A 24,410-nucleotide genomic window follows, 5' to 3' on the forward strand; every position below is an offset into this window, starting at 1 on the left:
TTTGCGGTGGTGGATTTGAACTACTCTTTGATTGATGGATTGACAAAGAAATTAGACACAAGCATGTTTGCCCTCCTCTTATTACTTGGTGGTTCTCTGGTTCTTTCACCACCAACAGGAAAAAACGGCAGTCTGTACAGGGAGTGCAGAATTATTAGGCAAGTTGTATTTTTGAGGAATAATTTTATTATTGAACAACAACCATGTTCTCAATGAACCCAAAAAACTCATTAATATCAAAGCTGAATGTTTTTGGAAGTAGTTTTTAGTTTGTTTTTAGTTTTAGCTATTTTAGGGGGATATCTGTGTGTGCAGGTGACTATTACTGTGCATAATTATTAGGCAACTTAACAAAAAACAAATATATACCCATTTCAATTATTTATTTTTACCAGTGAAACCAATATAACATCTCCACATTCACAAATATACATTTCTGACATTCAAAAACAAAACAAAAACAAATCAGCGACCAATATAGCCACCTTTCTTTGCAAGGACACTCAAAAGCCTGCCATCCATGGATTCTGTCAGTGTTTTGATCTGTTCACCATCAACATTGCGTGCAGCAGCAACCACAGCCTCCCAGACACTGTTCAGAGAGGTGTACTGTTTTCCCTCCTTGTAAATCTCACATTTGATGATGGACCACAGGTTCTCAATGGGGTTCAGATCAGGTGAACAAGGTGGCCATGTCATTAGTTTTTCTTCTTTTATACCCTTTCTTGCCAGCCACGCTGTGGAGTACTTGGACGCGTGTGATGGAGCATTGTCCTGCATGAAAATCATGTTTTTCTTGAAGGATGCAGACTTCTTCCTGTACCACTGCTTGAAGAAGGTGTCTTCCAGAAACTGGCAGTAGGACTGGGAGTTGAGCTTGACTCCATCCTCAACCCGAAAAGGCCCCACAAGCTCATCTTTGATGATACCAGCCCAAACCAGTACTCCACCTCCACCTTGCTGGCGTCTGAGTCGGACTGGAGCTCTCTGCCCTTTACCAATCCAGCCACGGGCCCATCCATCTGGCCCATCAAGACTCACTCTCATTTCATCAGTCCATAAAACCTTAGAAAAACCAGTCTTGAGATATTTCTTGGCCCAGTCTTGACGTTTCAGCTTGTGTGTCTTGTTCAGTGGTGGTCGTCTTTCAGCCTTTCTTACCTTGGCCATGTCTCTGAGTATTGCACACCTTGTGCTTTTGGGCACTCCAGTGATGTTGCAGCTCTGAAATATGGCCAAACTGGTGGCAAGTGGCATCTTGGCAGCTGCACGCTTGACTTTTCTCAGTTCATGGGCAGTTATTTTGCGCCTTGGTTTTTCCACACGCTTCTTGCGACCCTGTTGACTATTTTGAATGAAACGCTTGATTGTTCGATGATCACGCTTCAGAAGCTTTGCAATTTTGAGACTGCTGCATCCCTCTGCAAGATATCTCACTATTTTTGACTTTTCTGAGCCTGTCAAGTCCTTCTTTTGACCCATTTTGCCAAAGGAAAGGACGTTGCCTAATAATTATGCACACCTGATATAGGGTGTTGATGTCATTAGACCACACCCCTTCTCATTACAGAGATGCACATCACCTAATATGCTTAATTGGTAGTAGGCTTTCGAGCCTATACAGCTTGGAGTAAGACAACATGCATGAAGAGGATGATGTGGACAAAATACTCATTTGCCTAATAATTCTGCACTCCCTGTATAGTGCTTTGTTGCCATCTGACCCAACCAGTCACGACAGATGCCTGCCCCTCCCTAAACCTGGTGCTACCAGAGATTTCTTCTCTTGAAAAGGGACTTTTTCCTTCCCACTGTCACCAAAGTGCTTGCTTGTTGGGAGTTTCTCTGTATTATTGGAAGGGTTTTACCTGACAATATTAAATGCCTTGAGGTGACTGTTGTTGTGATTTGGAGCTACATAAATAAAATTGGATTGAATTAAATAAATAACAATATAATGACTATAGACTATGTATAAAAGACATACACACCGCCTGGGTTTGAAGAGTGAAGCCAGTGTCAAATAGCATTCTTTCCAATACCAAAGGAGCCATCCTTTGGTATTGGAAAGAATTTCAAGATAAGCTAATAAAGCAGTGCTTGCTTTAGTCGTGACTGTATGAGTGTGCATCAACACCAAGATAATGACAGACAAAAAGCTCAGCTCTGAGCTTTAACCCAGGAGTCCAGAATCTAATAGTTGATGCTACGTCCTTTTCTATACAGTTTACTTCAGCGATACAGCTTTCAGCTGGCATATGAAAGATGTGACCCTGGTACACATTTTCCCTGCTAACAACATATTGAACTGTCATTGTCAGCATGCTGCCTGTTTAGCTCAAAGCACAAAACACAGTCTTACTGAACCAGACTGATGGCTTTAGACTCCAGACATTTAGGAGGATTTAACTTAAGCACCTTACAGTGAAATTGAGTGTGTGTATTCGAATACTGTACCTTCAGTACTCTATTTACTCTCTGCTTCTGCGTTTGCTGATATTACATACTGAGGTGAGATTTTCCTCCATAAGCCCCCCGAAGTTTTGTTTAATGTCACGGCACAGTTTCCTTATGTTCTTTTATTCCAGTGTTGTTTGCTGTTTGCTGCATGTGTTTGTGTGTGTTTGCGTGAGTTTTAGCGAACGTTAGAAAAAAAGAAAAAGTAAAAAAACAAGATCTTCAACTTTAATCATTGTTATCGTCCAAACAATAATGATTGTGGCTCTCTCCCTTCCCTCCCAGCAAAATGAATTGTTTTCTTTTTCTGACTTTGATGAATGAATAGGTTATACCACACAGGATGTTTGTAAAGAAAACAAGCAGACTAAATCTGAATACATCTCTGCCTGCGGCTGGACTTCCAGAGGTCAATTCAGGACTAAGCTCTGCATGTTCAAAAAGCAAGATAAGTCCCTCTTTGGCTTGATTTCTAGTTGAAACCAAAGGGGGAAATTAGCATTTTATTTTCCTGGACTAAATATGGCAAAAAGTCGACTCTTGCAGAAAGAAAGGGAGATGACCAGAATACAAATTTGGCAGCTGGCACTACAGCATGTCTCTCCTAATCTACGGAGCCAAAGGGATTACAGGGGAGCAATGTCCCAGCATTTTAACCTGACATATTCACAGACTGCTCCACTCAGTCTATCTGTCTGACACACTCTTTCTCTCCTTCTCTGACCGTAGGCGACACCTCATTCCTCATTTCTCATGCGGAGTGGATAGAGACAGACAGACTACCTAACTGGCAGGAAGAGACAGACTAAGCTAGCAGCTACAACTCTCTGAATACAGTGAGTCCAATGATGACAACACATTTTTATCATAGTCACACAATGTTCTTGGAGTTTTACACATAATATCCCTGAAAAGGACCTCGGGGCAAAAAACAGAAATTGCTACCATCCTCTTTCCAAACTCTATTAGTATTGTGGACCTTCAGAGTCTTACTCTTCATAACCATAAATCCCCCCTAGAAGGACAAATATTGAAAAAGGAATAGCTTTAGGCAATTGCTTAAACACTGAGGTTGCTGGTCTGAAACACTGAAATACAGTTTCTGTCACTGTACCTCATGAGAGTCCACAATGTTACAAGTACATATGGTAGTTTGGATCACAGGAAGGTAGCGTCTCAAGCGCTCAAATACATTTTACTGAAGCAAATTTGCAAACGCTTTAGTATTTTGTATCACACAGATCCCATGCTCAGAAATGTTTTGGTTATTATCAAATGGTACAGACACTCTGACTTGTGCTTTGCATGCTAACAACAAGTGCACTCTTCCCTTTAATCTACATGCATTTAAGTGAGACTTAAATGCAAAAAATTACCATCTATAATTGTGGGTGATTCTGCTGGATTTATCAAGGTTCATGCAATTTGCAAGGGTCAGTTTCATTTGGGAAACGCTCTGCCTTCAAAGTAGATGGTGATTTGCACACTTACATTATATTAAAGCAAGGCTCTAATAAGGAAGAGTGAACATTTTATTTCAATTTGTTCCACAGAAATGCCAGTGTCAGAAAATTACACTCACAATCTGTGATCTTAGCATACTGAAAAGGAACATAAACAAGCATACAAGTTGCTCATTACAGTCAATTTTAAATGCTGCTTTGATAAAACATTTAGTCTTTTCATTCTCTTAGGTGTTGTATCATTTCTACTGCAACCATTATGTTTTCACATAAACTGCCTCTCTTGCTAAATTATAAATTATACATTTTAGTTGTGTAATTAAATGACTAAATTATTCTATTGCAACTAGTTTTGGATATATTTTTCTTTGTGCTGATATCTATTCTACCAAGGGATGCTTGGTACACTAAATACCACATATTATATACAAAGATGTCTAAGTCACTGTTCCTGTCAGATATACTGCTATCAAAGGTCAACCCTAACATTTTATTTTCTCATTTATAATATTAATCTTGGCCTAAATGTGGTGGTATTGAAAACAAAGCTGCTGCACATTGAGCGCTATCTTTACAAAAGTTTCCAATTTCAATCGCTCCTACCTGACATTGATCATTTACTTCTTTATGTCATTATGAATCTTGCTGACTTAGATCAGCGGTCCCCAACCCCCGGGGCCTGGACCGGTGCCGGTCTGTGAGTCGTTTGGTACCGAGCCGCAGGAGTTGAGGCTCGGGAAATTTATGGTTTTCAGGGTTTTTATCGTTTTTTATTGGAATTTTTATATCATTTATATTATTAACTCTGTTTCCCTGGGTCTTTTCCCGTGTGTTATGAATAAATCTTCTTTTTTTGGTACCAGTACTGGTTTTGTTTTGTTGTATTTATCCGCGACACCTTAAAGGCCGGTCTGTGAAAATATTATCGGACATAAATGGTCCGTGGCGCAAAAAAGGTTGGAGACCGCTGTCTTAGATGATTATAATTTAGCATTTTACTTTTAAAGAATTTTTATGAATCCTTGGTAACACTACAGTACGACATAGCCACAATGAAAAAATGCCAACTGGCACATTCTTATATTATCTGAGCATTACTCAGTGAAATAATGGCCCATTCACACTGGCCCATATGGTCGGCCACCCCTCAACTGTGTATTTGTCAGCTATCGAGTGACAACTGCTAGGTGAAATCGATCATAAAGAGATACACTATGCTGCATGAAAGAAGAAAACTATGGGTAACCACGGCAATCTACTAGAGCAAGGTTTTTGTGCCGCAGCTTTTGCTGAGCAACCTCGAGCAACCACTTACCAACTGCTGTGAAACACACATTTTTCACTAGTGACCAGAAGTTGCCTATAGGTTGCTGACCTACTCTAGGGCTGTATGGGTTAGGGGAAGACCAAACAACATGTCATTAAATTAATGCAAAAGTGAAACATAAAGCTGTACAGGATCAGTGATGTCCATTATTTTGGCCCTGTATAAAAACAATACAGCTAGATGATAACAACAGCAAATAACAGCAGGAAGGGCACACAGCAGTAGCATCCATCCATCCAAATCACAAGGCAAAACAATGAGTTTAAAGCCAGGAGTCTCTACAGGCCACACAGACACACACACGGCCTAATCAAGGGGCAAAAGTGTTCAGATGAGATCAACCATGACAATGATTTGAACTTATGAAATGTGACTTTAGTTGTTTAGTTATATAAGTGGTCACACGTGTTTGGAGGGGCTGATGAAACATTGATTTCTTTTCATATGAGATCAGAGTAAAAACGTTCAGCTGTAATGCAGTAACTGATCACCGTGAAATTAGGCTAATATTAGTGCAATTAGTGACCCATCATATAATATAAACTTACACAGTATTTAGACAGATACTGCTCAATTAGATTAGAAGGAAACAAAGTAAAAGTAAACAAACCAGAGAAATATAAATCTTATATACCTGCTGGATTTTCTGGAGGTGACAACTACAAATCAAATGCAACATCTCATTGAAATGAGTCTGAACTCTCACCCCTGAGGAAATCATTGAAGATTAGTGTCACGCAGTAACCAAGTCACGACTGTTTGGGATCACTGATAACATCTCCAAGAAAATCCCCCACCAGCCACTTCTCCTGGCATGCAAAAGGATTTCTCTGCGATATTGACACAGAAGCACACTTGTCTTTGTGACTGCATGCAAGAGACTATAAGATTGTTTTCTTTCTGATTTCTCTTACGGCAAACAACCATGGCAGGTATGTGAAGCCAACATCAACATGATGAAAGAAAACTGAGGAACTATGCTGGCATGCAGATATCAACACTGCTCGGCACTTTCACAGAAGAATTTTGCACGTTTAGTATTAATTATTCTGGCTTATGAAAGGTTTGTTATTGCCATCGACAATATGTCACATGAATCAATATCAGTCATTTACTGGACATGTACCTGGTGCATGCAAACTTAAGGATGAAGTCTGTGCATGTGGGTATAGTTTGCTGCTAAACTAATGATGACTGTGTGCACATGCGGGCTTCCCTTGGCAACATTTAGTTCATTTAAGGAGACAAGAAACATGTCCAGTTGCCAGCAGTCAGTCCTCTCACACTCATATTTCCCTTCATTCAGCTGCCATAAAAGGCGGCCAAAGCCATCTGCCACCAAGTACCATGCCATGCCCAGGTAGGGCAGAATTGGTGCAGTTATCATTTATTTCCAGGCTGTGAGAAATCATATGTTCTGAATAGGGGTTGTGACATTTCTAAGCAAAATGGAAGTCCTGGAGCTGTCTTCTGCATGGATGTTGTGTTATCAGGCAGGAGCCCATGTATTACATTTAAAAGACTTCTTAAACCAACCTGGGTTCACTGGTGCTGAAGGTCTTTATGTTTTTTCTCTTTATGATATGTTGTTGCACGACACTGATGATCTCACATTATACAAGGTAAATTATACACTGCTTTCAGCCGGCTGAATGGACCTTGGTATTTTATTGGTATCATTTTCTGCACCTCTGACTCTAATCAATGAATGAGGTTTCCAGTGTGAAAAAAGAGGATTTTTTCAGATGGCTCATTTTGTTGTCAGGTTTATTACTGTATCTGGTATGAGAATATGAACTGGGATGCAGGATTGTGGATAAAACACTAGAGAAAATAGAAAATAAGATAAAAAAAAATCGATCATAGGCAGTACAGAATGTGCTCATCCTGTGGTTTTAAGGAGTTAAAATGAAGCTATTAGTCATTTGATAAAAAATTAATTAGCAAAAAAATCACATTCAGAAGTCATGTTGTAACTTATTTAAAATACATCACAGAAAAATCACAATATCACCAAACCACAAGGAACCCTGAAAGACTATTTCAACCAGAATCCAATATAGTGTTAGCTTTGCAAAAAGGAAAGCCAATATTATGAGATTAGTTTTGGCAAAAAGGTAAAAGGAAATTAAAGCCAGTGAAGAAGAACAAGCAGATATATAGTACTGAATGAATAATAGCTGACCAAAGAGGAAAAACTATAAGACACTGTGCATATTATGTGTTGTGTGGCTGGTATTTTATGAGCGTGCATATTTTATTTTTCAACTGCCCAAAATACAGCTTGAAATGAGTTACGATGTAGGTCAGCTAACATAAGATACCCAGTGATCCAGTGCTTTAACACAAACGGGCAATCTGTAACATGCATCACACAGAAAAGATTTTTCTCAATTAAAGTATTCATAGTGGAGACATGGGACAAACTTATTTGTAATATAGTCAGAGCAATTATAGTCATTATTACAAATAACTAATTAAAACGAACAGTTTCCTAGGCTTTTTTTTTCCTAGGCAAAAATTGAGATGCGAGTCCATGTGAGTGTGTTTTCATTAGGGAAGACACACTCCCACACTACACACTTGCATATAAGCTAACAAAACAGCTGAGCAGGCAGATGTCCAGACAGCTGTGAACACAAAAACAGTTTTAACAACTCTTTCTTTCAAACCAAGCCAGCCTTGAGACTCTCCATTAAAGTCTTTAGAAAGTGAATCGTTAATAATTGGCTTCAGGTTAGTCTTCCTATTTATAAGTGATCTAAATTTCCTTGTAAGTCCTGCCAATAAACAAGTGCTCCTCAAAGTTCAGTTTTCAAAATGCACATAATTCCACTTGGCTGGAAAATGGGCCATTTCCCCAACCGCCTGAGCTTACCTTTGAGTGAGCCAATTTGCCAGTTTCAATTATTAAAGGCAGCACCTGTCTCTTTTCAAATTTCAGTGGCTCAGATCACTGTGCGAACGGCACTGCAGAGACAAAAAATCTATGCTGCGTGCACATTTTAAAGTAAAGTCGCTGGAATGAAATAAGATGTTGGTGTGATACGGGATTCAGAGGGGAGTGACGCAAACCTCATGCGCCATGAAATACACTCATCACCAGCCCTTCTCTGTCCCTTTGCCTTACTAAACTGTTTTCAGTAATTGGCTTTTTCTTGGCATGAAGTTGTCCAATCTAAATGGTAATTTGGAAGGCCCGCCTCTTGTCAGTGGCAATGCTTGTTTACTGGAGGACAGCTAATACGAAAATTAGAGTTGTAATGAGAAGGCAGGGATCTGTCTTACTGTCAGGAGACAATGCATTTCAAAACTGACAATCTGGTCTGGAGCACTTCATGTGATAAACCACACACAGCCTAAGGCACCGCAGCTGTAATCCAAGACAGATATCCCAACTAAACTAAAATATCTACTCATTTTTCATTTTATCAGTGAAGTGCAGTCAGTGCCGTCTACACGTTTACCTGAATTTTCCTTAAGCGCTTTTGGTGTTAGTCCACACTCCAAACATGTGCAAAGCAGTTTTACTGAAGTCTCCAAAGCGTCCAGGAGTATAAATTTCCATTGTCTTTGTATTAGCTCTGATGGATGCGACCTGTCCGAGACGGTTCCCTGCCTCGCTCCAAACAGATGCTGGGATAAAAATGAGTCCTCCTTAAATTTAAATCAAAACTAATGGAGTGAAGCGTGGCAATAAATCTATGCACTGGACTAAAAATGAGCATAGACAAAAAGATTTCCTTTCAAATCATGTTATTTTCATGCAACATCCTAGTGTTTAATTTATACCTTATGTAGCTTTAATGCATTCATTACAGTGATTTTAATAAACTGCCAATTAGGGCAACTTGAATATATACCTGCATATACAGCAGGTCAAATGTCTCTGTTGAGAAAATCCATAGCAGATCATCCTTAAAATTTTCAAAGGCACAGACATCTGAGAACATAATCTTCAATCATCTCATTTCCTTCGTTATTTCTGGTTTCACAACCTTGCAAGGTCTACATTTTTTTAATCTTTACCTTAAGAAGTATATTTAAGGATGGAAATCTGGAAAGAAAGAAAAAAGTCCAAAAAGGGAGGTGCATGCTTTGTAGTGTATTATGCTGCTGTAGGTTATTTTTCTGGTCAATTTAAGAACTAATTCTGTGAGTAAATGGCACTTTAATAATGCTCCAAAGCCTGAAAACGCACTAATGGAGTTGCATATGACCAGAAGGGCAAATAATTTGCACAAAATTGTTGTAGCAGGTACTTAATCTGCCACCATCAGAATTGAATTTAATGCAGCCACTGGTACTGTAGCTTAGTGGTTTTACTTAAGGCATTTATGAGGCTGCATTCAATTACATGTGCCAGAAACGCCACTTCAGAAAAAGTTAGGTTTTGTAAGATCCTCACTATTGTTGGCTTCCCTCATAACAATCAAGTTTACAGAGCTATCCAAATGCAACATCTGTGCGTGTTTTTAACAAAGACAAGTTGTTTCAAAATCCCCATTTTATCTGAAAGATATCATTGGATCGTTTTTGGATATGCACAAGTTTGTTTGGCTACAGTTACACAACCTGGTGGTTTAATTAACAAAAACCTGAGTGAGTCAACATGTGCCATTAGGCTGAGTTCTGGTGCAGCACTTTTCAGTTCAGAGGTTGTCTTGATGACTTCAAATAGCTGTAAATATTTATTTGAAGTTATTTCATAGAGTCAAGATTCTGTGAATAGCAGATATTAGTGATAACAAGACACAAATTGGTGTGACAGCACTGGCATGGGGAAAAATTGTAAAGAAGAAAATATCCGATAATACCGGGTTAGTCTATAAGAGCTGTGCTTATCTAAAGTCTCTATCCCTAAAAGAAAAACAAAAAAAACAACCATTATTGTTTATGCATGGCCCAAACTCAACCCTTGCTTCTCCCTAAGAAGCCCTCATCCACAGCACAGCAGCAGCCAGGCATCAAGTGATTTCCAAACTTAGCAGTAAAAAGGGACTGAACAAAGAAAGCCACTATGGAAGAGTGTCTAGTGATGTCAGCATAAAAAAAATAGATAATAGCTTATGTCTATCTAAAAAGCTCTCAGATAAACATCGAACATTATTTGAGAGGATGAAACTGGCTGTTTGTACCTCAAAAATATGCAATTTAAACAAATACAACAGATTTGGTCCTAAAACTCTACATAAACACATTTAGAGTTTTAGGACTCTAAATAAACATGTAAAAAAAATAAAAAAAATAAGAGGACTGCCGTGTATTACGATAAAAAAGAGAATTGCAACACACATTGCTGTGTGTGAAACAGTTGCGGATAAGAGCTCCAAAAATGAAATCAGAGGCAGTAACACACACACAAAAAAAGAGTCGCATCTCATATTTAATTCAGGGTTCTTGGCCTCAGGTATGAGTAAATTCACAGCTCCATTCTCTCCCCCACTTTCTTTTCTCTTGTCATCTTTTATTGATTTACAACTCTCAGATTACATCTCCATGATATATCTGGGTGCAGAGGCACCACATCCCAAACCAGTATCTGAGGCAACATTCAGAATAATCCAGCCTCGTACCTCAGATTCATATCATATCATTTTACAATGTTTTATGAATACATTTTTGTTGCATGCCAACCTTAAACCATCTGGTCAGGAGACTCCTTACTGTTGGCTGTACATACTGAACCAGAATGTGTTTGAATTATGCAAACCTGAAGGCTATGAATAATAGATCCATACCATTGATTTCATGCCCTAAATTCTTCCTAAAAATGTCATGAGGTCAGATTAATATTAATATTATTTCTATGTCACTGACAGACCCATTGGCTTTGTTATGTGCTGTATGACACCAGCGACAGCTGCTTTCAATTTTTATTATGCAGCAAAAATGTAGATGTAACAAAAGGTTGATTGAACATAGGAAGACAATTCATGCACTTAAGGCTCAGCTTACTGTATATACTCAAGCATATGTAAACAGTTACAAGCAACATGTTAAAAAAAATGCAAATGTAATATTAGCAGGAAAAGACATAACTGAGCAAGTTGTCCCCTCTGCAGGTAGAAGCTGCTTCAACTCTGTTATGTTCTGAATAAAAAAAAGTAACAACTCTTTTACTGCTGGCACATTTTGGTCTGACAGAAATTCATGAAGTTACCAAAAAATTTCAGTTTGCACTTTCAAATTAAAAAAAAAAACTATTGTGGAAAGGAAATGTCTTTCCCTGGTGCATGACATGAATCTCAAAAAGTGTGTGTAACTGTCTGGTATTCAATGCTTTGCAAAAGTCTCAAGCTACCCCTCATTTCCTTTATATCTTGCTAGTAAAATGGGAAATAGGTGCAGCGGCATGTGCAAACATATAGTTAAGTCCATATATATTTGGACACTGACAAAAGTTTTTTCTTTACCGTTTACTGAAATATATTCCAATTATAGTTATAGAATGGATATGGAAGTAATGTGTAGACCATCACCTTTCATTTGGGGGTATCAATATTTAAATTGGATATTGCTTGCATTTGTAAGGTTGTTTGGTTTGTTTGTTTTTTCATTTAAAATTCATTGTGGTAATGTACAGAACCAATATGAGGGGGAAAAAAGTTGTCCCTGTCCAAATACTTATGGAGCCAATTAAAATGCAAAAACATTATATGAGGCAAAAACAACTCAAAAGACAATATTTGGTATCCACCGTTTAACACAGCCTGAGCATACTTAGGCAAGCTTTCCTGTAATTTATTTAAGTAGTCTACAGGAATAATTGAAGGAAATCCACAGCTCGTCTTTGGATATTGGTTGCCTCATCCAGAAATTCTGACAACAATCTGAACTAGAAATTTCAAATTTAGATTCACCACTGAATAAAACCTATTGCATCTAATTTTCAGTCTAGTTCTTGTACAATTTGACATACCTTAGTCTTTTGTCCCCATTACCCGTCCTATAGAAAGGCATCTCAACAGCCACCCTTCCACTGAGACCATTTCTGATCAACTGAAGGGTCAGATGCATCTCTATATCAGGTCTTTGCTGGATTTTTTCACGACATGACATTCAGCTAGTGTTCATCTGGTTATTACCATGTATTACCATTTTCATACAAAAATGATAATTCAGTTTTGTATCTGCATGGGTAACCCAACTTTATCAAGTTAGTTTCAAGTTCATTCTCAGTTAAGTACCTGAGTTTTGTCATGTCATGCCACAGGATTAGTATACTACTGTTCATTCAATGTAGACTCTAAATTATGCTCCATAACCTAAACTGCATCCAGACCTGAAAGACCTGGCATTACTCAACCACAGGATGGAAAGATTAAAGACTAGAAGGGGAAGCTTGGCAGCTCCAAAAAAAACATCAATCTTATCCACGATATCTTTTAATCAGGCATATGTGGCAATTATACAATAAACAGTATGTTTAATCTGCGTTGTTTTGATGGTATCAGACTCCCTCCTTCAAGTACACGGTGTACTAGTAAATCAACTGTTGGAAGGTTTCTTATGAAATTGGACCTCATGTCTCCTGCAAATCTGTGGCGTGAAAGAGGAGTTGGATGTCTGTGGGTTTGGTGTTTAGACGGCATGATTGATTTTTATACTCACTAGAAGACAGTATCTTTCCAAATTAAATAAGCTTTTGATTAGAGGTTTTTTCCACATTCCTCGACCTCTGGTCTTTGGCTAATGTGGCAACAGATTAAATAAGTTCAGTCTTCCTGTAGTGTAGAAGTGACACGATCTTAAAGACCCCCCTCACCTTGTTGAAATGTCAGTATGGTGTTCGCATGTGCTGCTAGAAGACATATCTTGACGGGGATGACTTAGCCAATGCCATGAGCATTTACACCATGGATGTGTCTGAATCAAACATGGATTCAAACAGGTTTGTTCTTTTGGAAATCCTGGCTAATGAACATGTCACATTCAGATGTGTTAGGGCTTCCTTTTTCCAGGGCTGGCAATCGAGAACGTTTTCTTTATGTTTAAAATACCAACACGTTATCAGCTGCTTGAAAAATTCAAGATTAGAATTCTTACCCTGTACAGTTCACTCTTCTTCAAAATCAGATCTTCTGCTTCTATCATATATTTGTCAAACATTACAACACGCCATCGAGATGCACCAAATTACAGATTTAAACAGACTCTTGTAAGCAGTAAGCATTGTTTAATATATCAATGTTATATCGCCAGTCACAGCCAGTCGTGGTTTGATGTTGAATGGCGGTCCATAGAATCTGTTACAAAGTAATCACCAGAACAATAACAGACATAGCAGCTCCCAATCCATCACAATTCACTGATTACTGTAATTTGTGAGGTACAGAAAGAAAGTGACAAGTTCTGGTACCATCGGTTGGGTGCTCTGTACAAACCAATGACATTTGCAATTTATTGAGAAGTCAATCATATCCAGAATATTACAACTGCATGGTCAGCAGTAACCATGGCTATAAAAAAAAAGCATGAAAATATAGTATGACACAGAATTGGCGAGCACTGGGATATTTGCGTTGTGCACATAAAGGTTGTGCTGTGAAAAGGACCCATAAAACTAAGAATGGCCAGACTACAACTCACACTTGAGTCATTTATATACATCTACAGTTACATGGAAATTCTGTCACAGTTGTTGCATGTTGAACTTTCCTTTTTCCTCTCACATTTATCCCTTTTCTTTAATCCCTGGCTCTTCCAAGTTACATGTTGAAGTATCATTGAGCAAGCTACTGAACCTTAAGTTGTCCTCAACGCATTGGGGCCTGAGTGTGTAAATGTTAGGTTAAAAGTGCTTCGAGACAGAAAAATGTATATGTGTTTAGAAAAGAAACCATTTGCAACTGTTGTTTTTTTTTTAACAAATTAAAACTAATTAATGAATTAAATTATAAATAAATAAATATTGAGTACTTGCTACTATTTTTTGACACAAACAGCACAAGTTTCCCACCTTTTTCACAATATTTTAACAATACTGTGCCATGGTCATGACTCAAAAACAGCCAGAATCCATAGCAGCAGTACATCTGTTCGACTCAGTGTGACCTTTGCATAATGAGGACAATATCTGTAGGTGGCACTCCAACTCCTGTCATCCTGTTGTTAACCTCAGCATGATTTAACAGTTTAACAAAACTCAGCACACTCTTAGTCATTGAGTTATACCCACGAACTCCCTCAGGACTTTTTGGCCATCAGAGACGGGTATCAGAAATATTGTTTTGACCTGAATGGCGAGAGATCTGCTAGCGTGCTACACCACAGCTGACAATGATGGTGGGAAAGAGCTCGATACGAGGAATTGCAGGGGAACAGAAGGAACGCGGGAGGGGGGAACAGCAAAGAGCGAAGGGTAAGGATCCTGGAGAGATGAGCACAACAGACAAGACAAGAGAGCCACAAGAAACAGAGGAGAGTAAAAAGAGCAAATGCCAGAGGGAGAGTGTTTATATGGATGTCACAGGAGGAAGGAATGGGAGCCTCTGATTAGAAAAACAAATCAATTTATTTAGAAAACATGACACACATCCAGCAAGAAAAAAAATGCCTCAAACTGAATTTCGATTGCCAGCTTTGACTGTGACAGATAATGATTTATGAAACAGAAAAAGCCACATTACTACAGATGCTGCTGCAGTCTTAACAAACCACTCAAATGAATAGCTTCCTCCCACAGGACTGCTAATACATGCATCACACACTAATGTATGAGAACATAAACAAGTGGTTCTCAATCTTTTGGTTCCAATTAATTTAGTAAAATAAATGAAATACTTGATTGTGAGAGAAAGAAAATGCCAAAATCTAAAATTAATACTATAGAAACACACAGAGAACTGAAGGCAAATTAGCAACTCCAAAGGCATAAATCGAGACAGATTTTGTCTTGTGACACTAGGGAGGCTTTAGACCTCTCAGGTTATTTCATACCAGTTGATCCTCATATTGCTTACGGAAACAGTCTCCCACAGGAAAGAATTCCCAGCAACGCTCCTGGTACATTTTCCACACATAAGATTCCTGGCAAGGTCAACAGAGTAGCAATTTATCAAAAAGTCATTAATTTCATAATGAATACATTCTTTGACAGTGAGCTAATTGGAAAAATAAAATGAAGTTAGCAGGCTCCATTTCTTTTATGTTTGCTTGTACCATGCCAGAGAAACAGATACATGCTCCATCTATGAGTACAGACAGCCATGTACAGTAAGAGCTGTCACTGTTGGGTTTATCACCTTACTTGGGGGAATTCCTCGAGATTTTCTTCTGCTTTTGTGCCCATGGATGTAAAGTAGGCACACTCCCATCTTCCTTGTTAGTAGCGCAAGATGGTGAAATTGAGGAACACATTTTTTTTGTGTGCAGAAGTCAGGGGAGGAGGAGTGCTATCTTAAGAAAAATTACCTTAAGAGACATTTCAGCTATCAGCTCCAATGGGAGTTTTACTAGATCATTTAACACCTGGGTTTTTAATGACTAGATGGATATAGATGGTCCTGAAGACATATTATGTAATTGAATTGATTAAACTAAAAAATAAAACATAAACACTTTGTTAACTTATCAGATAAGCCTATAGATTGCTGTCAAATAAAGATTCATTTCCTCACTTACTGCCTCAATCATGTGCATGTCAGTAATCCATGGAAACGTGACAGGTTTGAGTCACATGACTCATATCTAAAAGCCCTAAAACAAAGGATGTGGAAAAAAAACCCTCTCTTTGAAGCCTTTGTGACTCAATGAGAGAGAGGGCACGAGGTAAGGTTATTAGGGAGTTTTCCATGTACTGGGACTGAAATGTAGCCTGTTCAACTGTACAACAGGCTGTAGGAGCTTCTGCTCCTTAAATAGTACATACCACAAGGGGATTGGGGGACCAGGCATTCCCGTTCAGGGGCCATGCATAACCCTTGGTTATCACTGGGGAATGGAGGATTGTATGGTCCAGCTGCAACACTTCATCTTTATGCCAAAGCTGCCACAGCTCCTCTACCAGCAGCTGCATCATGATTAAGAACCATGTTTTCACATTCTGGGGCCACCAGGATGACTACTAGTTTCTCCATTTTAAGTACTTTCACCCTGGCTGGGGAAAGCTTTGATTTCATGGTGGCTAAGTTCATGTGCACACTCAGGAAAATGGCTGAATAGGTAACAAGAAGAAAGTTCATCTTTTATGGTAAAATCTAGCTCACATTAGGATGCAAGACTACTGGCATCCTGGAGTGTTTATTTTGTTATGTGCGCAGACAAGTCTAAAACCTTTCACTTTTTTTGACTAGGTGACTGTAATGGCCATTGGGAGCAAGAAGTTTCCACTTGCATTCTTTAGCAGACAAGTAGATGAAGAAAATCAGAACAAGGCTGAAAGTCATGTGCATGGTAGAGACAGTGCTAAAGGGGTCGGTGTGGAAAACAAGGGTGTAAAAGAAAATCTTCAAGACTGCGCATGTGCCAGGATTTCTAATCAATAGTGACAGCTCTTAGAGGACATAGCCTACGAGAAAGAAATATTTTTCCACCAAGCAGCTCCTCTTTCAAGCAATATCTGAGAAGAACAATATGCTGAAAGAATATACCCAGTATATCTAGGAATAAGTCCCAGAACCCATTTGATTTGACATGCCCCAAGTTCAAAATGTTTCAGGTGGATTAAATCAATGTAGTTTTCTTTGACTGTGAGCAATCGTGCCATGAAACTGTAAAGATTTGCCTTTTTAAAACATGCCACTAATTGCACAATGTTTTGTGCTTAAGTGGAGATGTATTCATAATGGCAATATCTAACATGTATATTGTTATAAAATATGCGTGCCAGGAGTGATAAGGCTTTTGAGAGACAGTGTGAATGCATATTCTGTCCTAGTTGAAAAGGTTACACCACAGCTCTGTCATTATCATGGTAAATGTGTGAAATAACAAGTCACTGAGACACAAAGGGAGTATTTTTGGAAAGCTATACTTTGGGATTTGATCTTGTCAAAATAGTGTAATTGTTTAGGAAATTTAAAAGTGCACATCTAGTTCTTTGGTTTGATCATGCTATAAAAAGAAGACAATTATACCTGCCCCGTGTGTTCTGTCTCATCCTTGTTAATAAGGTACATCAGAAAAAATCTGCAAAGACACAGAAGGGGGAGTTATGCAACAAGTTTCAAATCTTTCAAACCACCAATGATTTCATTTGGTTCTGTGAAAACTTAAATTAACAAACTGTTCATGTAGTAGTCAAGTAGAAGGATTATGATGATTACGAATGTAAATTGGATTTCAAATGCAGAAATATAACCAGCAATGTCAACCTGACAATCAGGTTAAAATTACCTTTAATACTTGCAATTATTTGATGATTGACAAGCAAGAAATAATGAAATCTAATGATCCTTTGGTTTATTAAATTATGAGTAATGATGCTACAGCCTATAGACCTTTATCAGGTGAGCCAAAAATGTCAAATGAGGCACGACTGTACATACATATTCATGAGCAAAGAAGAGTCCATCAATCAGGGGATGCAAACACATCCTGCTAGATCCATACTAATCAGTCTCAAAAGCGCTTGCCACAGGCAATTATTGACATGGCAACAATGTACAATGCAATGACACCTTCAAAGTAACCATTTTTACTTCTAGCAGAAAAGGTTCCTTCATGTTATGCTGAAAAGCAGTGAAAAAGACAAAATGATAATCATTTTCTAACCATGACAACTTAATAAGCTTGAGTGGGGTTATTGTTTTCTGCCTTTAATACCTTCTATTACACACATTTTCTTATTTCTATTAGCATTTCATCCTATTGTACTTATTGTGGTACTCTTGAGCATTTCAATTAGCAGTCTGTGTATGTAAATGACTATGGCTTTCTTAATGTAATACATACAGCTTTACATAGGTGTCTTATAATATACAGATAAACTGTGTTCTTGGTGGATACAGAGTTTGGTCAAATGCATGTATTTTTAGGTTAGGAGGTGTTTTGATTCTTACTGGACTGTCATTACACATATCACAATAAAATGATTAACAAAGCACAGAGACACTCACAGACCGCTTTATTACATATATTTTGCTAGCACCAGGTTGAATCCCTTTTTGCCTTTTTCGTGGCATGGGTTTAACAAGGTGCTGGAAACAATTCTCAGAAATGTTGGTCTAATCTGTTGCTGCAGATTTTTCAGCTGTACATTAGTAATTCAAATCTCCTCTTCCACCACATCTCATTGGTACTCTAATGGAGATATGGGGACTGTGGAGCTACAGTGAGGAAACCTGTCTGAGATTATTTGAAATGTGTGACATGGTGCATGAACTTGCTCTAATCAGCCATCAGAAAATGTACACTGTGATTATAAAGGGATGGCTGTGGTCAACAAAACTCAAATAGGCTGGGATGTTTAAATTATGTTCAGATGATACTAAGAAAATATTGCTCATACCATTACAACACCACCATCACCAGCCTGATACATTGTTATGAGGTAGGATGTATACGTATCTAATGCTGTTAATGCCAAATTCTGATCATGCCATCTGTGTGGTTGTGTGGGAAACCCAGGCCAGCCTGTCTGGCTCTAACGGCTGAACCAGAAAATAATTTACTGAAAATCATCTTTTTTCTCCATTGCGATGCTCAGTTTTACCTTCAGCAAGTCATTGTGACCATGTCTGCGTGCCCAAATTCACTGAGTTGCTGGAATGTCATTGGCTGATTAGTTATTTGCATTAACAAGCAGTTGAACAGGTATACCTAACAAAGTGGCCATTGAGTATAAGTGAAAAATAGAACTTAAAGACAATGGTTTGAATCTGAATTGCAAGCTGTGGTAAACAAAGTTTTATACTGAGAGCTAAACTTGAGAAAGGAGATGAACTTATAGCAATGATTTATGGAGACATACAGATACACAGCCAAGTGTGTTAATTAGATTTATAATGTTTGCATTTTATAACTGTTCAGTGGTGACAAAGCATGCATAAAACTTACAAATGTAAACACGACCAATGCATAAGAACTTAGTTTTAATATTTCTAAAATTAGGTCGAGTTGATATCAAACCCAGGCATAAAACCAGCGCTTTGATGAACTCACAGATAGTTGGCCAGGTTGTGCTCCTGAAGCGTGTGAGTCTCAAAGCCATGAGGAACCGTATCAAAGTATTCACTTCCCATTCCACATATAAAACATTTGGTCTGCAGGAAGAGAAAGTAAAATGCAATGGTTCATGAAACAGATTTGGACAAACATGATGTTCCCCAGACTAAATTAGAAAGACCAGAAGCCCGTTGTTTTAGTGCTCTGTGATTCAAATGTGGTATTTAGCCTGCTAGCACAACAATCTGACACCTTTTTTTTCTTAAACAAATGCACTGAGAGGACACCCACATAAGGAAAATACAAGTAAGAAGAGAAACCTAATATTCCTTTTGCAAGCCACTGTGCAACACTTCGGGGATACTGAAAGTTGATTCTGATCATCTGACCGTAGCTTTCCCAGCCTTGTAAAGAGGACAGTTGTATAATGATTAAAACTCAAATGAGCCATGAGCAGCTGAACACACAAAGAGTTGGGAAATGGTCGCAATCACAGCATTAGAAGATGTAGTCTTAGGGTTTTCACATAAATGCCCTCCTTGACTCCCCACTCAAACCATGCGTTCCTCCCTGTCCAGGATGTGTACATCCTTGTAACTGAAAAAGCGGTCACCAGTCTTTAGGTGTAAACAGACAGCAGAGTCCTGGCCTGATGAGTAAGGTCTTCTGTGTTCTGCCATCTGCTAAGCCAGTGGCTTTCTTGATATATAATAGCAGTCCTCTCGTTACTTAAATGCGTACACTATATTGTTTCATTTGTGTCAGGGGACCCAATCATCGACACATACCAATTTTTGGCTTGTTTGGGGGTTTCAATGTCACAAAGACAAAGTGTTTAAAAAAAAAAAAAAAGATGCTTTGGGAAAACCAAAGAACCTGTTTGTGCTGTGATAGTGATTGAAAAGAAGCAATAACGAAATGTGTGTTTTGACTTTAATGCATTTTAGGTCATTTCTATTTATGGCAAATAATGGTGGAATGGAGCTCAACCTGATTTATCATTGCTGAGAGCAGCAGAGCTTAATGCCCCTATAATACAACATCTGGAAAAGCAGGTGTAAAATCTGTGACACTGTTTTTTATTTTGTGACACAATGACAAATATAACATATACAGTAGAAAGCAAGAACACATTAGACGAAGATGTTGGAAAAACTGTCACAAGCCTATACCGAATTAACACAATGTATCGCTATTTTTAACAGTTTCACAGCCCCAGCTTGCATCTGCTCTATTCAGCCTTCAGCAATCTGTAAAATATTTTATTTTTGCTTGAATTTCTTCTGAATGTTTTGCAGTCAGCTGAACCACAGCTCTTTACTATATTTTATGTTGTTATTGTTTTCTCTGTGAATGTGGAATGGCAGATGCTGACTTAAATGTTAATAACAATAACAACTATATGAGTACACTCTTTTCAGACAGTAGCTCACCAGTTTTGTCAGACTAAGTGTACTACCCTGTTTCCTCAGTCTGGTAATCAAAGGTCTAGTTTTCGATTACTTGGCTGCCTCTCCTGCACCTTTGGGCTTTTTTGCTTCCTTCTAGTGTCAGACTGTCTTTCTAACTTTATGTCTTTTTTTAGGTTCTGATTCTCATGGTTTGTTAAAGCCTTATAGATATACCAGTGAGGGTTTTAGCCTGGCTCCCTGGTTCACTGGGTTCAGCAAAATAACCCTAACAAATAACTATTCTTTAAATAACAAACAGTGCATTTCCATTTGTTTTTCTACTCCTTCTAGCTTCTATGTATGAGCACATGAGCATTCAAACATGAGAGAAATAAGACTGAAAGACTGAAAACAACAAATGCATATTTTATGAATACTTTATTATTTTTTAATCAACAATTTGTTTTTGTCAGACTAGAGTTTCTGTGCTGACAAGTCACTAATCATTCAAGAGAAAGAGATAATGGTACCCTCTCATTAGTGCTAATGGTACATTTGTTTCCTGTGAAACAAGCCCCATAACTGAATGTACTTCCTTTATGTAATTGTATGTGTGTATGTGTGCAGTTTGTTTGCTCCCACATACTTAAGTTACAGCTGAAGTCTGTACTATGAAACAGGATTTCATCTTATCCAGGTAACTTCAGGATTAACCAGAGTTTTCTGTACTATGAAATGCTGTTTCACCACCTACTGACCAATCGAGTCTTCAGAAAACAACTGATTTGAGGCCTGAGGGATCCTTGATCTCTCAGACTTCTATGCACAGATAGTAGGATGGTCTAAAGTTTTTCAACAACATCTGAAGCCTTTGTGTTTCATAAATACAGATTATTCCTTCTACAACTTTTTCCTTGATTTTTTTCCTCTCAACTGTAAATCATTTTGAAAGAACTATATTGTTTTATATGCTTTAAAACATGATGTGTATGTTTTAACCTTTAAAGGATGCAGCTGAAAGAACAAAAAGTAAAACAAAAACGTTATTAAATACTAGATTACTTGTCCTAATTGTAGAGCTATTAAACTGATAAGTCTGTCAACTTACACAGTTGGCATTTTTCCCACTTTCCTTTCTGGCTTCAAATAGGCTAGACTTTGTTAATATACTAGATCTTTTACAGTCTTCCTGTCCAAAGCACCAAAAGCATACACACATTCATGCAGCACTTCTAATACTAAACAACTGTGCAGCACTTTTCCTCTCACACACACTGCTTTGTGTGCAGAAGCTGTCATGTTTCGTCAGTATTATTTGCTTAACCTCTTGATATTTTTTCCATATTATTGCTTTATCCTCATTTCCAAAAACCAGGAACTCTGCTGCCAGAATACTTATCCATCTATGTTTTTGAGATGCTGCCAGTGCCACAAAGAGAGGAAACCTGAGTTAATAACCAGCTTTGTGTGACCACTTATTCTGATTGCTGGTGTTAAGGTAAGTGAATCCAGGTAAAAGAAAGACACTCTAGGCATGTTGAAATCGCTTCATAGTACCAAATCCTGGTATCAAACTTAGCCACAGAAGCTGCTGCTACATAAACATGGTGCAAAGGACAATATAAAGCTTTTATAGGAAATTTATATCTCACAATGCTGGATTATGTATTGTTGGAAATTGATTTTGCTCAAAATATGGAAACAAACAAAAGAAATTGTGGTTGCTTACTGCAATATAATGCATATATTAATAACAAGTGGGTTTTTTTTTTAATAACAGGGCTATCACCAATAGAAATATACTGTGAATGTGTGAGACAAAGTGTCAAATCTCACCTCCATATCCTCTTTCACCTGTTCCTGTTGGTCACGAAGCTCTCCAAAGGCATCAATTATCAAGCCTAAGAGCAACAGCATGAGCTTTTTCAGTACATGTTGATGCATGATAAATTCTTTATTTCCAGTTAATTTTAAGTTGCAAAACAAATTCACCGTGTGTGTGTGTGTTTGTGTGCGTGTGTGTGTCTTACCCTGGATAATGGCCAGGAGGATGACAATGACAAAGAAGAAAAACGTAATATCAAAGACAATCCGTTCCACCTCAAACTCATCTCCAGCAGGATCCTCGATCTCATCGCCAATTCCACCGCCTGCACGCACTCCCACATACATGTGGAACATGTAACACTAGAATAAATAAATAAATATTCTGTATGAGGATCAGAGCACTTCTCCCTCAATTTATTCCTCCCTTTAACGGGCTGTCTTTGCTAGTGGTGTGAAGTATTGAAGAATACTTGTTAATATTGAAGCTCAATAAAGAATTTATTCTCTGCATTTTCATCCCTCTATTCATGTTTGTTGCTATTGGGGAGAAAAAATATTAAACTGCCATTACTTCTACATTTTTAAACAATAGTGCAAGTTTTGTTTCTCATCAATCTTCTCAGACATGTATTCCCCTTCGGGGAGTATAAGGCAAGACAGATTAACATTCAAGTTGTCTAGCAAGGGCTACACTGTGCTTTAACTGCCAAGGACAATATTTTCCACAAGGAATTTGAACAAAATCAAAATATCAAAGATTTTTCCATACAAGTCTTCTGCTTTGGATTCATACGCTTTCATTGTACTCGTCTTTAAAATGGTACGGCAATGACTGTAGAGCGATTGATACAACAGCATGGTGAGTGAGACTGAGGGTTTACCGTAATATCCCTCACCTCCTATATTAACAGGGCTTCATTCAAATGCTTTTACTTCCCATCCGCCTGCATATGTGAGTGACAGTGGAGTCCATATTAGAATAGAGCAGGCAGTGGGGTGTTAATATTTTGAGTGGCCAAACAAAGGGCTGTGCTGAGGCTTCGGGGGCTGTTTTCTCTCAAAGTGTCCATCATTTTATAGAAAAAAAAAACTTGATGGAATAAGACATGAGGCTGTTTTCATTTGAACAATGGGGATCCCTGTCAGAATCTTCCTCTACCTCTCTCACTGTGCAGGTAGAAAAGGAGGTGGGTGGCTGTGTTTGCATTATAAAGATAAGCACAAAAAGATAGCAACGGTGATAAGAGGCAGATATATGTGGAGGGAGAGTGTGTGTCAATATGCACATTAAACTCACAGTAAGCATGTCATTGCACTTCATGTCTTGGATGTCCTTGTCATCACTTTTGTTGTAGAACTTTCTGAAGAAGTTGAAGGCTACAACGGTGTAGAGGTACACCACAACAGCCAAGAGGCCCACGGTAAGGATCAACTGACAAGCACACATACATAATTAGAAAATGACAGACAGAGGCAGACGGGCTTTAATACACTACTTCTTCTTTAATACACAACTCAATATAACCTCACAAGGTGAAAGCAAACATCGGATGCATTGTAGCTGCACCCATGAACACACATGGAAACTGATGGAGAGAGAATTAAAGACAGATCCACGCAGATATGCAAATGCACAAACACACACCTGTTTGCCATTATGTGTGACAGAGGAGAGGATGGTACGAAGTGTCTTGAAACCCATAGCGATATCCAAAAGGTGGGCAGCAAAGAAGAAGTTGTTATAATGTCCCAGAAATGACATGGTCATGTACCATGCCAAGTACAAGAAGGACTGTAAGTGCACACACGAGGACAACCAAACATAAGAAACACAAC

General features: G+C 38.3%; 1 protein-coding gene across 2 annotated transcripts in view; it reads right to left on the reverse strand.

Annotated features, from left to right (window-relative positions):
- Nucleotides 1-14,186: 14,186 nt before the first annotated feature.
- The window catches only part of ryr2b (ryanodine receptor 2b (cardiac)), a 75,429-nt gene continuing 65,205 nt past the window's right edge, over nucleotides 14,187-24,410 (reverse strand). For both annotated transcript variants that reach the window (XM_014337495.2, XM_014337493.2), the window contains exons 98-104: nucleotides 24,220-24,366; nucleotides 23,872-24,006; nucleotides 22,778-22,934; nucleotides 22,584-22,648; nucleotides 19,354-19,454; nucleotides 17,328-17,379; nucleotides 14,187-15,279 (exon numbers count right to left, since the gene is read on the reverse strand). In XM_014337495.2, the coding sequence (XP_014192981.1) occupies nucleotides 15,184-15,279; nucleotides 17,328-17,379; nucleotides 19,354-19,454; nucleotides 22,584-22,648; nucleotides 22,778-22,934; nucleotides 23,872-24,006; nucleotides 24,220-24,366 (753 nt within the window). In that variant the 3' untranslated portion in view covers nucleotides 14,187-15,183. The remainder of the gene's footprint in view (nucleotides 15,280-17,327; nucleotides 17,380-19,353; nucleotides 19,455-22,583; nucleotides 22,649-22,777; nucleotides 22,935-23,871; nucleotides 24,007-24,219; nucleotides 24,367-24,410) is intronic.

The sequence above is a fragment of the Haplochromis burtoni genome, unplaced genomic scaffold (assembly GCF_018398535.1).
Source record: "Haplochromis burtoni strain Fernald_Lab_line unplaced genomic scaffold, NCSU_Asbu1 Contig_7, whole genome shotgun sequence".
In the NCBI taxonomy this organism is placed as follows: domain Eukaryota; kingdom Metazoa; phylum Chordata; class Actinopteri; order Cichliformes; family Cichlidae; genus Haplochromis; species Haplochromis burtoni.